The sequence below is a fragment of the Microcaecilia unicolor genome, chromosome 4, assembly GCF_901765095.1.
Source record: "Microcaecilia unicolor chromosome 4, aMicUni1.1, whole genome shotgun sequence".
Lineage (NCBI taxonomy): Eukaryota > Metazoa > Chordata > Amphibia > Gymnophiona > Siphonopidae > Microcaecilia > Microcaecilia unicolor.
The window spans coordinates 281,426,188-281,440,390 of NC_044034.1; the positions used below are offsets into that span (position 1 = coordinate 281,426,188).

Below are 14,203 nucleotides of genomic sequence, written 5' to 3' on the forward strand. Positions count from 1 at the left end.
ACTGCTGTGCAAATATTCAGGTGTATCTTGTACTAAAGGACTGCCTGCATAATACTTTTACAGACTCTGCTTTTGCAGTTTCAGTTAGTGGGAAGGATCACTTGACCTATTGTTTCTGTATAATATTTACCTATTACTTTGCTGCTGGCTCTGTAGTGCTGCTGCTGTACCATGTGTCAATTTCACCTGATGAATCCTCGCGATAATTTAGACATGGCTATATTTTGGGGGTCCTGGGTAGTCTTTTTTGCAGTGCTTCACTTTGAGAACTGTTTTTGTGTTATTCAAAACGAAAAGCAATATTTTCATTTCTTTTCAGAAGGGAGAGAAAGAATAATCCAAAGATGATGCACGAGTGTTTTGAGACCACATAAGGCCTTATGTACTGAAACATAAATAATCCATTTTTCTTTGGCTTCGATACTGCTATGAGAAATCTATACTACTAGCACATGGCCATTTTTTTTTAACATTTTAGATTTAGGGGCTTGTTTACTAAAGGGTGATAAGCTGTTAACATTCAAATTAGCATGTGCTGTTAGTGTATGGATGCCATAAATGTATTTCGCTGGCATGACAGCATGTGCAATTTATTCTAATTTCAAAATACATAATAATATATTGTAATGGAAGATAATACACATATAAATAAGGAAATGAAAAGAAAAAAAAAAGATACCAAAAGTATCAGCGATAGCAAACCTCAATATACTATTTAAAAAGAAGATATATAAAAAAAAAACAGAAAGATATCAAGATCCTAGAAAGTTAATTCTAAAAAAAACCCCTCAAATTCAAAACTTAAATGGACCCCAAATCAAACAAAAATATTCCAGCTTTCCAGACAATTCAATTCTAATTTCCCTAACATAGATTTCTGTCAAGGAACAGAGACAAAATTAGACAATTGAAGAGCTCAGTTCCAAAATCTGTTAAGCTCGTTTTTTTTTTCCCCAAAAATGAGTTTATACCACCAACAGATTTCGTTCATAGATAGCTATTAACACCTGGCTTCTCTATAGGTCACCCAGACTTGGGCATACATTTGTGGGCATGAATCACAGATCCATTCTCAAACAAATTAACTGATTAGGGGGCCTTTTTTACCAAGATGTGGTAACCACTAATGTGTGTTTACTGCAGATTAAAATGGACGATTGCAGGGTGCACTCAGTCATCCTGCAGTTGTTTTTGCATGTGCACACACTAGCCAGGCACTAAAAAATAAAAAAACGAGCATTGCCACACGCTAACTGATTAGCACAGGATTAGTATGTGAACCCTTACCATCTACAAAATAGTTGTTTCTAAGTGCTCCTATGCTAATGACCAGGTGTTAATGGAAAAATTAGCATGTGAGAAGCACCGAGTAGATGCTGAACACAAAAGTCCCAGGAGAAATAGCAGGAGAAAGAGAAGTGGGAGATGGAAGAAGACTTATCAGGCAATGGGACTTGGGATGACACAATACTTTATTGACACAAAAAGTTCTTAAGTTGTGAAAAACACTCTTCTTTCACAAGAGACTCAACACGACACCTTATTTTGGCTAGTGCCTGCCTCAGGAGTCTACAAAAAGATATGTTCTAAGTGCTGTTTGTGTACTTGTGGTGGTAAATGTGAGCCCTCCAAAACCCACCAGAAACCCACTGTACCCACATGTAGGTGCCCCCCTTCACCCATAAGGGCTATGGTAGTGGTGTGCAGTTGTGGGTAGTGGGTTTTGGGGGGCTCAGCACACAAGGTACGGGAGCTATGCACCTGGGAGCAATTTCTGAAGTCCACTACAGTGCCCCTAGGGTGCCCGGTTGGTGTCCTGGCATGTGAGGGGGACTAGTGTACTATGAATGCTAGCTCCTCCCATGACCAAATGACTTGGATTTGGTCATTTCTGTGATGGGCGTCCTCAGTTTCCATTATTGCCGAAAATCAGAAACGACCAAGTCTAAGGACGACCATCTCTAAGGTTGACCTAAATTTCCAGATTTGGGCGTTCCCGACCATATTATCGAAATGAAAGGTGTACGTCCATCTTGTTTCAATAATATGGGTTTCTCCGCCCCTTCACGGGGACGTCCTGCGAGGTTGTCCTCAGAAAAACGTGGGTGTCTCTTTCAATTATCACATTACCTTGAATCTTCTGGAAGTTTATTTCTTTGAAACTGATCAGAAGCCTCCTACCTTTAAACAGTCATGTAATATATCCTCATGAAGGGCCATATGCAAAACATTATGAGGGGAATAATCGAATGGCGCCGGCGAAATAGATTGCCGGCGATCTATTTTGGCGGCGCCGCAAACAGCTGGCCAAACCGTATTATCAAAAAAGATGGCCGGCCATCTTTTCTTTCGATAATACGGTTTGGCCTGGCCAAATGCTAGAGTTCGCCAGGTTTGAGATGGCCGGTTTTGTTTTTCAGCGATAATGGAAAAAAAATGCCGACCATCTCACCCCCTGCGAAATCCAAGGCATTTGCTCATGGGAGGAGCCAGCATTTGTAGTGCACTGGTCCCCCTGAGATGCCAGGACACCAACCGGGCACCCTAGGGGGCACTTCTAAAAATTAAAAAAATATATACAAATAGCTCCCAGGTGCATAGCTCCCTTACCTTGGGTGCTGAGCCCCCCCAAATCCCCCCCAAACCCACTCCCCACAACTCTACACTATTACTATAGTCCTTATGGGTGAAGGGGGGCACCTACATGTGGGTACAGTGGGTTTTGGGGGGTTTGGAGGGCTCAACACTTAGCACCACAAGTGTAACAGGTAGGGGGGGATGGACCTGGGTCTGCCTGCCTGAAGTGCACTGCACCCATTAAAAACTGCTCCAGGGACTTGCATACTGCTGTCAGGGAGCTGGGTATGACATTTGAGGCTGGCATACAGGCTGGCAAAATATGCTTTTATTTTTTAGTGTGGGAGGGGGTTGGTGACCCCTGGGGGAGTATGGGTGCTGAGCCCCCCAAATCCCCCTCAAATCCACTTCCCACAACTCTACACCATTACCATAGCCCTTATGGGTGAAGGGGGCACCTACATGTGGGTACAGTGGGTTTTGGGGGGGTTTGGAGGGCTCAACACTTAGCACCACAAGTGTAACAGGTAGGGGGGGGGGGATGGACCTGGGTCTTCCTGCCTGAAGTGCACTGCACCCATTAAAAACTGCTCCAGGGACTTGCATACTGCTGTCAGGGAGCTGGGTATGACATTTGAGGCTGGCAAAAAAGGTTTTTATTTTTATTTTTTTAGTGTGGGAGGGGGTTGATGACCACTGGGGGAGTATGGGGAGGTCATCCCCCATTCCCTCCGGTGGTCATCTGGTCAGTTCGGGCAACTTTTTGAGGCTTGGTCATGAAAATAAAAGGACCAAGTAAACCCGGCGAAATACTGATTAACGTCGCTTTTTTTTCCCATTATCCACGAAAGCCGGCCATCTGGTAGCCACGCCTATGCCCGCCCATGTCCCGCTTTCACTACACCGCCGACACGCCCCCTTGAACTTTCGCCGGCTTGGCGACGGGAAAGCGGCGATGGTGTCCAAAATGCAGCTTTCGATTATACCGATTTCACCGCTTTTGAGAGATCACCGGCCATCTCCCGATTTATGTCGGAAGATGCCAGGCGATCACTTTCGAAAATAAGCCTGTATATCATTTTTCTTGGGCACAAGTACACAGCAAGACATTTATTTATTTGTAACATTTATATCCCACATTATCCCAAACAAGTTTGCCATAATGATATGATCCCATCTTACTTTTTTTTTACTGAAATCATTGGTATTTTCCCTGTAGGGAACACAAAATAACTTTACAGTTAACACATGGTTCTTAAGTGTAACAAATCTTAACATGGGTAAGACTGACTCTTGGAAATACAATACAGTCTAGGGGTTATTCCTTTTTAGTATTGATTCATCTTTTTTTGTTTGACTATTCCAGATCCTTCTGCACCACCCACTCCAATAAATCTCCGCATTGCCAACTCTACCACTGCCAGTGATGGTACAGTTTCTGTACGCCTCATGTGGGATCTTCCAGAGGAGCCTGACATTCCTGTGCACCATTACAAAGTCTTTTGGAGCTGGACCGTGGGCAGCAAATCTGTCATACCAACTAAGAAGAAAAGAAGGAAGACAACAAGTGGGGTAAGGAGCACAGGGGAAACTTTACAAGGAGAATTTTCAGTCATTTACCCAGGTAAATAGATTTTAACATAGACAAAGTGCAGGTCTGGCCTAGGGCTTCAGCTTCTAGCATGGGAGGGGGTGCCAAAGATGCTGTGAAAGTAAAACAATAGGTTCTTATAGCAAGACAACTCTAAGAACTATCAGCTTATACTTTTATTCACAAGGAGGGTAGATAATTTTCAAATAATCAATTTACCTGGATAAATAATCATTTGTCCATGTAAATGACTTTTAGAAATTGACCTTATTATATGTATATAGAAAATAAATGTAGCAATTAAAATTATGACCTCCATCTTTTTATTTTACTGGGTTGTTCTAGGATGGATGTTGTTAGGATGTTGAGATAATCATAGTTGTCAAGTTTAATTATGAAAATCTTAGAGGGGGGCTAAAGGCAGGAATATAATTGAGGGTGGGGGTGCCAAATATCCTTGCAATGGCTCTGGTAAAGTGGCTTGTCTGAAAGCAGCCCTGCTCAAAGCACATGTGGGCCTCCAGATTGCTTGTACCTTTATCCAATGAGAATAGGATGAGGTTCATTTAAGATTGTCAGACTTAGCATTTGTCGATTCTCTATTTTTTATATTAGGGGTGAGGTATTATAGAACTCATTACCTGTTGAAATTAGACAAATTACTTCTGTCTTGCAGTTCAGAAAATGATTAAAGGCCTATTTTTTTGTATGATGATGATGTTTCTGTGGGAGACCATTTGGTATTAAGTGATCACAGAATGGTATGGTTCAATATTAAGACAAATGGAGAGAAGGCTTATTCAAGATTGAAGGTCCTAGATTTCAAAAGAACTAACTTTGCCAAGATGGGGGAATTTCTCAAGGAAGAGTTGGCTGGATGGGAACAGCTGAAGGAAGTAGAACAGCAGTGGGCGAAACTGAAAGGAGCTGTTTTAAAGGTGACTAACATTTATGTTAAAAAATTACATAAGAGGAAAAGAAGGCCGCTCTGGTGCTCGAACGCAGTAGCTGAAAAGGTAAGAGAAAGAAGATTAGCCTTCATGAGTTACAAGAAAACTCAGAAAGAGGAAGACAGGCAAAAATATCTGGAAAAGCTAAGAGAATCTGGAAAAGCTGTTAGGAAAGCGATGAGACAAATGGAAGAAAAGATAGCCAATATGGTCAAAGTGGGGGAGAAAACGTTTTTTCAGATATATAAGTGACAGAAGGAAGTGCCAAAATAGCATTCTGAGGCTCAAAGCTGAGGGGGAGAAATATGTACAAGGCGATAAGAATAAAGCTGAACTGCTTAACAATTATTTCTGTTCTGTGTTTACAGATGCAAGACCGGGGGTAGGACCACAGAAAACAAATGCTAAGGGGAATGGATGTGTGATAGACTAGGACTGATTCTCAGAAGACTGTGTTCATGAAGTGCTAGCTAAACTTAAAGTAGACAAAGTGATGGGGTCTGATGGGATACATCTGAGAGTACTCAAGGAACTTGAATATGTTCTGATGGCCCCGCTGTCTGACCTGTTCAATGCCTCCTTAGAGTCTGGAGTGGTCCTGGAGGACTATTGAATGGTGGAAGTGGTTCCTCTGCACAAGAGCGGAAGTAAGGAGGAGGTTGGGAATTACAGACCTGACAGTCTGACCTCGGTGGTGAATAAACTAATGGAAACACTTCTAAAGCGGAGGATTGTGAGGTTTCTCAAATCAAATGGACTGCAAGATTCGAGGCAGCATGGCTTCACTAGAGGCAGGTCATGTCAGACAATCTGGTTGATTTTTTTGACTGGGTGACCAAACAGTTGGATGTGGAAGGGGCGCTAGATGTGGTGGACTTGGGTTTTAGTAAAGCATTTGACACGGTTCCGCACAGGCGACTGATAAATAAACTGAGTGCCCTTAGTATGGGACCTAAAGTGACTGACTGGATTAAAAACTGATTAAATGGGAGTAGACAGAGGGTAGTGGTAAATGGAGCTTGATCTGAGGAAAGGGATGTTATCAATGGTGTGTCACAGGGATCAGTCCTCGGGCCGGCCCTTTTCAACAACTTTGTGAGTGATATTGTGGAAAGGCTGTCTGGTAAGGTTTGTCTCTTTACGGATGATACCAAACTCTGTAGTAGGGTGGACACCCCAGAGGATATGAATGGCATGAGGAAGGATCTAGTGAAGTTTGAAGACTGGTCTGAAAATTGGCAAATAAGATTTAATGTTAAGAAGTGCAAGGTCATGCACTTGGGTTACAATAATCCAAGGGAACGGTACAGTATAGGGGGTGAAGTGCTTCTGTGTACGGAAGAAGAGTGGGACTTGGGGGTGACTATATCTGAAGAACTTAAGGTGACCAAACAAGTAGAAAAGGTGACTGTCAAAGCCAGAAGGATGCTTGGGAGCATAAGGAGAGAGATGACCAGCAGAAAACAAAAAGGTGATAATGCCCTTGTATAAGTCTCTGGTGAGGCCCCATTTGAAGTACTAGGTGCAATTCTGGAGACTGCACCTATGGAAAGATATAAACAGGATGGAGTTGGTCCAGAGGGTGGCTACCAGATTAGTAATTGGTAAACGGTCTCTGTCATACAACATATGGGGACAGGCTCATGGACCTCAACATGTATACGCTGGAAGGGAGGCGAGAGAGAGGGGATATGATAGAGATGTTTAAATACCTCAGTGGCATAACATTGACATTCGCACCTCAGCCAGCCTTAATAAATGCTTAATATAAATAATACCAAACAACATTTTCTTTGGAATAAAATTTGGCTGCAGCTTTATTTCCAAATAATCATAAATAACTCAATTCACTTAACAACCATTTAGTAACATGTCAATCAATATCTCGGTTAAATTCATATAGCGGTTTAATACTGTTAAGCCATTCGGTCACGAAACTGGCTTACCTTCCCCACCTTACCCCCATCCCCCCATGTGACTTACGGTGCCGTCAAGCCACATCTTACTCATGGCGGTTCCGCCCATGAGTTCTTTTCCATTTCATAACTTTCCCAATATTCATTTTAACCGCTTCTGGTGCCTGTAGCACCCTTCATCCAGGCACCCTCTTTCTTATTAAAAGCTGCTACCGATCCTCCCAAATACTACCCCCCACTCCCCCATGCCCCTTCCAAACTTCTCCAAAAATTTTGACCCCCAAAATTCCCAACTCCCACCAAAAAACAGGGTGGGCCGGGACGGGTCCTTCAACTACCTTCCAACCACCCTCCCCCTCTCCTACCTAACTAACTATCCTTTCCAGCGCCAAATTCCTCCTATCCTGTCTTTTTCCTCCTAACCAATCCAATTCCTTTTCTTTCAACCAATCCCCTTTTCTTTCCCTTTGTTGCTGCCCTGCCAGTCTCCAATTAATTCACCCCACTACCCTCTCTTTTCCCTCCCCCCCCCCCACCCCTCAACAATCTAACTTGGCTGCTTCTCTCTCAGCCAATGTTATCACCCTCACTGATTAACAGTGAGGGTTTCCTAACATTGACATTCGCACCTCAGCCAGCCTTAATAAATGCTTAATATAAATAATACCAAACAACATTTTCTTTGGAATAAAATTTGGCTGCAGCTTTATTTCCAAATAATCATAAATAACTCAATTCACTTAACAACCATTTAGTAACATGTCAATCAATATCTCGGTTAAATTCATATAGCGGTTTAATACTGTTAAGCCGTTCGGTCACGAAACTGGCTTACCTTCCCCACCTTACCCCCATCCCCCCATGTGACTTACGGTGCCGTCAAGCCACATCTTACTCATGGCGGTTCCGCCCATGAGTTCTTTTCCATTTCATAACTTTCCCAATATTCATTTTAACCGCTTCTGGTGCCTGTAGCACCCTTCATCCAGGCCACAAGCGGTGACAGACTATATCTTGTCACCGCTCCCCACAAAACAAGCTGCCGCCAAATTCTTCACTAAACAATCCTCCAACAAATCTTGGATTGTACTTAAAAAGATATCAATCCCAATATCGGACAGATGAACTCCATCCGACCTATAAAGACCTGCACAATCCGAAGAAATCAAATCATGCCCTAGTACCAAACCCCCTATTCTCCCCATAAATTTAGACACTTCCCCATTCACCCTACGCCTCAAGCACTCAATACCTTTTGGATTAATTGCCCCTTTCCACACTCTTCTTGGAATAATGTGTGACCACACAATTATAGCCTCTGGAAAATAACCCATCACCTCCAATAATTCTGTTTTCATTAAACAAATTAAATCAACTCCTTTAACATGACATAGATCATTACCCCCCAAATGAATACATATCAAAACTGGTGACGAAAATCTCCGAGCTTGCAGTAAGGCCGGTAGAAGTTGCTTCCATGTCATTCCTCGAATGGCCAACCAGCGGATTCGAATACCATATTCCACCAGTCCCAGGTTGGCTCCCCACTTGGATTCTCGAGCATGCTTGTGTGGCCAAAAGACAAATGAATGGCCACAAATCCACACACATATGTCCAGAGGCAATAAATATGTAAAAGAAACTAGAACAATTTAATGTGACATATTCAATTTCCTTTCCCGAATATATCCTTTATATCTGTTCGAACGCCATCTCCCCACACGTTGAATTAACTCCACCGAACCCCCTTCCTGGGCTGCATTTGAAGCCGCACCAATTCGAAAAGAATGTGTGCCATAATCCTTGGGCTCCAAACCCATCAACCTTAAGCCTTTTTTCAGCACCGCTGCAAATTGGTACCTAGTCAAAGGCATTCCATTCTTATGCACCAACCACACTTCCCCACCAGCCGGCCTTACCCCATTATAAACCACTGCACATTGAACTGGACAAAATTCCAAACTCTTAACCGCACGCAGAGTAATCCACGTGCCTTTTCCCTCCTGATCAGTTTTTGATTTGCGCAAATATAAACGCAAAACCCCCTTTTCCACCATCACCTCCCTTCTCTTCAAACCCTCATCCTCCAGCGCTCGCTTCGAGGAAACTACCAATTCCCCAATCCTGCAAGCTGCAAAGAATGCCACCACAAAAGCCACCTGAAATAGCAGTGTCTCATAGGCCGTAAAACAAATCTTTGGTAACACCTGACACAACTGCACTACTTGTGCATAAAAAAGAGGCCGTCTCAACTTTCCTATCCGTGATTTTCCTTGATCTCTAGAAAAACCACACAATAACTTACGAATCAAATATGTCCCAGCTGGATCTGCCCAACCCAGCAATTTTGACACAAATGCTATTGCAGCCATCATCTGGGACACCATCCCAAACGACCATTTTTTCTCCACTGCAAAAGCAATAAGTCGGACCACTCTCTCCTCACCAATCGGAAAAACCAAGTCCCAATCTTTATCTTCTAGGAAAGTTAAGAATTGCCGCCATCCAACTCCATAAGCCTTCCAAGTATTCTGAGCTAATGCTCTCATCAACAGCGCCTCACAATCTCCTGAAAATTGACCCACAAATCTTCGGATATCCTTGTAGGCTCCCAATCTGCTGATGGGGCCAAAGCTCTGAAACGATGTAACTGCAAACGAGACAAGGCATCAGAAATCTCATTACAAACTCCAGGCACATGTCTAGCTGTTAGCCATACATTTAACTGCAAACATTTCAGCACAATTAATCTCAACAGCTCTACTAACATTGGACACCGCGAATACTGTTTATTGATTGCCCAAACAACTGACATATTATCAGAATAAAATGCAATCCTCCTATTACACAACCTCCTTTCCCATAGGAACAAAGCCACCCAAATTGGAAATAATTCCAACAAAGCTATGTTCCTACACAAACCCATCTCTTTCCACCATTGAGGCCACTCCTCTGCACACCATGCACCTCCAAAATAAATACCAAAACCAATCTCTCCTGACGCATCGGTGAATAATTGCAAATCCACATTGGACACCAATACCTCTTGCCACACACAAATGCCATTAAACACTGACAAAAATGACCTCCAGACCTGCAAATCTGCTCGTACTGCCTCTGTTAAACGCACTCGAAAGTGCCTCCTCCGCAAACCTACCGTTAGCAATGCTAACCGTCTTGAAAAGACTCTTCCCATAGGGATCACCCGCGTTGCAAAATTAAAATGACCCAGCAACGACTGAATTTCCTTCAATGTCACCTTTTTCTTGGTGCACACTCTATCAATCTCCTGACGCAAAGCCTCAATCTTCACTCTAGGCAGTCTAGACTCCATCTTCACAGAATCTAACTCTATCCCCAAAAACACCAATGCAGTAACAGGGCCCTCACTTTTTTCCAAAGCCAAAGGAACACCTAACTCCATCGCCACAGTTCGAAACGCCGACATTAAGGCAGCACACTGTAACGAATTCTCTGGACCTCCAAATAGAAAATCGTCCAAATAATGCACTATAGAATCCCAACCACTAACTTGCTCTACTACCCAATGTAAAAATGTCGCAAATGCTTCAAAATAAGTACAAGAAATTGAACACCCCATCGGCATACATTTATCAAAATAAAATTTTCCCTCAAATTGAAATCCTAACAACCTAAATGCTGAAGGGTGCACCGGTAATAAACGGAATGCTGCCTCAATATCAGCTTTTCCCATTAATGCACCTTTTCCCAATTTCCTCAACAGATCCACAGCCTGCTCAAAACTTGCATATCCCACAGAACACAACTCTGGATCAATAAAACTATTCACACCACCACCTTCCGGGTACAACAAATTATGAATCAACCGATATGTACCCGGTTCTTTTTTCGGTATCACACCCAATGGAGATACAACTAAGTTTTCAATTGGTGGGTCAACAAACGGACCAGCTATCCGCCCAAGCCTCAATTCCTTCCTCAACTTCTTCTTAACCACCTCCGCATGCTGAATCACAGATACAGCATTCTTACACTTATGATCCAACACCGGTCCTTCAAACGGGATCGGAAAACCCTCTGCAAAACCGATCCACAACAAATACGCATCCCCACCACACGGATACCGACCCAACCAATTTTGTAAAGCAGATATGTTGATAGGAGAAGGGGCCTTGCCAGCCCAAACCGGGGCCACTTGAAGTTCCTCCACGCCCCGACCTTCCCCGACCCCCCAACCCTCCTCTTGGGCATTTAAATACCGGATGGAATCCTTGACAGACACTGCAACAATGCCTGAATCTGCAAGCCGGCCTATTACATCGACCTGCATTAAATTGGAAACATGCATTCCCGGGGGAACTTCCTTTTCCCACCAATCCACTTGTCCCCAAAGTTCCTCCTCCTCCCATCCAGATACCTCCTGTTCGACCCATGCCCACCCCCCCGGCATTTCCGATTGAGCCACTACCATACCCGGGCAATCCAGCAGAGGCTCCCACACGAAAGGGGGGGTTAACAGCAGGTGTAAAATTAGCAATCCACAAATCGACATCTCGGACACCCCAATTCTCAGATTTATCCTTTGCCAAACTCCTCCTAAACTGCTCATCATAATTCACCCAGGCCCAACCGCCATACATTTTATAAGCTCTCAAAATTAAATCACAATAACTCCATAAGCCCGGGTAAAGAGCAGGTTTTTGAGCTCCCAAAACACTGGCAAATACATGAAAGCTTAACATCCAATTCATAATCATCTTTGGTACTCTCCCTCTTTTCATCTTTCCATCCTCTTTACCCCCATCCTTCCCCGCACTACCCTCCCTATCTCGTGCTAACAGAGCAAATAAATCTATATATTTCCCTTTTAAAATTCTCTGCTTCCACTTTAACGTTATATAACAGTCTAAAGGTGCAATATTACATACTGTATGCCCCAGCCGGGAACCCATAACTGTACCTGCCATAGGATTATCCCCCATCCCCATGACCACATTCCCCCCAACCACTTCCACTTCATCCGAAGAAGATGACGAAGACCCTGATGAATCCCAAGAATCTGAAGACTCCCAAACCTGCATCGGGTCTCCTTTCCCACCCCTCTTCCACCTTTTTTCCCTATCCAACCTCCTTACAACATGACACAAATTACGCAAAAATTTTTTATTCCGCAACCTCTTCCTCAAACCTTTTCCTGTCATCTCTTTTCCCCGACTACACCGCTCTCTCGCACCCTCCCGCACTTCTCTCCCCTCCAACACCCTGTTACATTCCATTACACCCATTGCCATCAACTCACCCGTTGCTCTCCCCGAGGAAGGCCCCTCCAATGGATCTTCCACAGCAACATTCAGCACCGGAAGATCAACTCGCCTCTGCATGCCACGTGCCATGTCACCAGTTGTAGCACCAACTTCCACCCCTTGACCCATCTCCTGCTCCATGTGCAATCCCACCTGACACCCCATTTCAACACCATGTCTACTGCTCACACCCTCTGCTCCATACACAAAGCCCCCCATATTTACCACCCCCCTCCCTGCTGTCCCCCCTTCAGCCATACTCATGCCATGCTTTTTCTTGGCACTCACCTTACCCCCACCTTTCCCACTCTTCTTTGGCCCCATCCACACTGTTGTTGTTGTTTTTTTTTTTTTTATAATAATAAATATAAATTTCCCACACCACTCACTCCCCCAAACACCCCAATCAAAATCCCCAACCAAACACCCTCTATAATTATCCTAATATATCCCCAATTTCCCTCACACAACCCAACCCAACAGTTCAACCATTCCTTTGATAAACCCACCCTTAACACCTCACCAATTCCCAGATTCCTCACCCAATTATAATCCTTCTCCAACCCTTTCAGCCCTCCAATAAACCTTCTCCCAAACCTTCTCCCAATTCACCTCAAGTTTCACACTGCCCCTCCCCCACACTGTAAAACACCTCAGTGACAGTTCAAAACCCTTTAACTTCTTCCAATATATCCAGCACCTCCGCGAAACCGGAAGTGCCTCTCACCAACCCGCTGCGCTCCTCCGCCTCTCCCCCCAACTGTAACAAACTTCCAACCCACTTTCCCTCCCCAAATTGACCGCCAAACTTCAATCACTCCCCCACTGTTCTCTGTTTTTCTTCCCCCCTCACCTCCGCGAAACCGGAAGTGACGCGAATAGCCGCTCCTAAAGTGCCGTCGCCAATACAACGCTCACGCAGCCGCTCCCCCCGCTCTTAAAAAACCATTCCGCCCCTCGTTTCGCCGCCCCCACCCCAAAAACACCACCAACCCAATCTGCTTCCACACACCTCCTCCCCTATTCCTCCGTTTACTTCACCTCATTGAAAAACCGGAAGTGGCGTCGCGAATCGCTCCACAATGAAAATACCAAGCCTCTCACTTTCCCAACTCAGGTAAGAACAAATTTCTGCCGTTTTTCTTTGAAAACCTTTTAAAATTCCTCCTTCAACTACCTTCCAACCACCCTCCCCCTCTCCTACCTAACTAACTATCCTTTCCAGCGCCAAATTCCTCCTATCCTGTCTTTTTCCTTCTAACCAATCCAATTCCTTTTCTTTCAACCAATCCCCTTTTCTTTCCCTTTGTTGCTGCCCTGCCAGTCTCCAATTAATTCACCCCACTACCCTCTCTTTTCCCTCCCCCCCCCACCCCTCAACAATCTAACTTGGCTGTTTCTCTCTCAGCCAATGTTATCACCCTCACTGATTAACAGTGAGGGTTTCCTTAATGTACAGGAGGTGAGCCTTTTTCAAATGAAAGAAAACTCTGGAATGAGAGGGCATAGGATGAAGATAAGAGGAAATAGGCTTAGGAAGAATCTAAGAAAATACTTGTTCACATAAATGGTGGTGGATGGATGGAATGGCCTCCTGGTGGAGGTCGTGGACACGAAGACTGTGTCGGAATTTAAGAAAGTGAGGTACATGCACATGGAATCCCTTAGGAAAAGGAGAAGCTAGGGGTTATTGAGGAAGCGCAGACTGGATGGGCCATTTGGCCCATACGTATATGCCATCATGATTCTATGTTTCTATGTTTTATTTTAATTAGCATGATGTGCATTTTTATTTTTTTCTAGTATATTGTATATTAAGATTATTTGTATGTTGCGATTGTAACCTGCCTAGAATAGTTGTATAGCACAGGATAAACAAGTTTT

At 43.9% G+C, this 14,203-nt stretch overlaps 1 protein-coding gene across 1 annotated transcript in view; it reads left to right on the forward strand.

Annotated features, from left to right (window-relative positions):
- The window catches only part of ANOS1 (anosmin 1), a 310,410-nt gene that overhangs the window by 234,989 nt on the left and 61,218 nt on the right, over positions 1–14,203 (forward strand). The window contains exon 7 of the mRNA XM_030201628.1: positions 3,944–4,149. Within this exon, the coding sequence (XP_030057488.1) occupies positions 3,944–4,149 (206 nt within the window). The remainder of the gene's footprint in view (positions 1–3,943; positions 4,150–14,203) is intronic.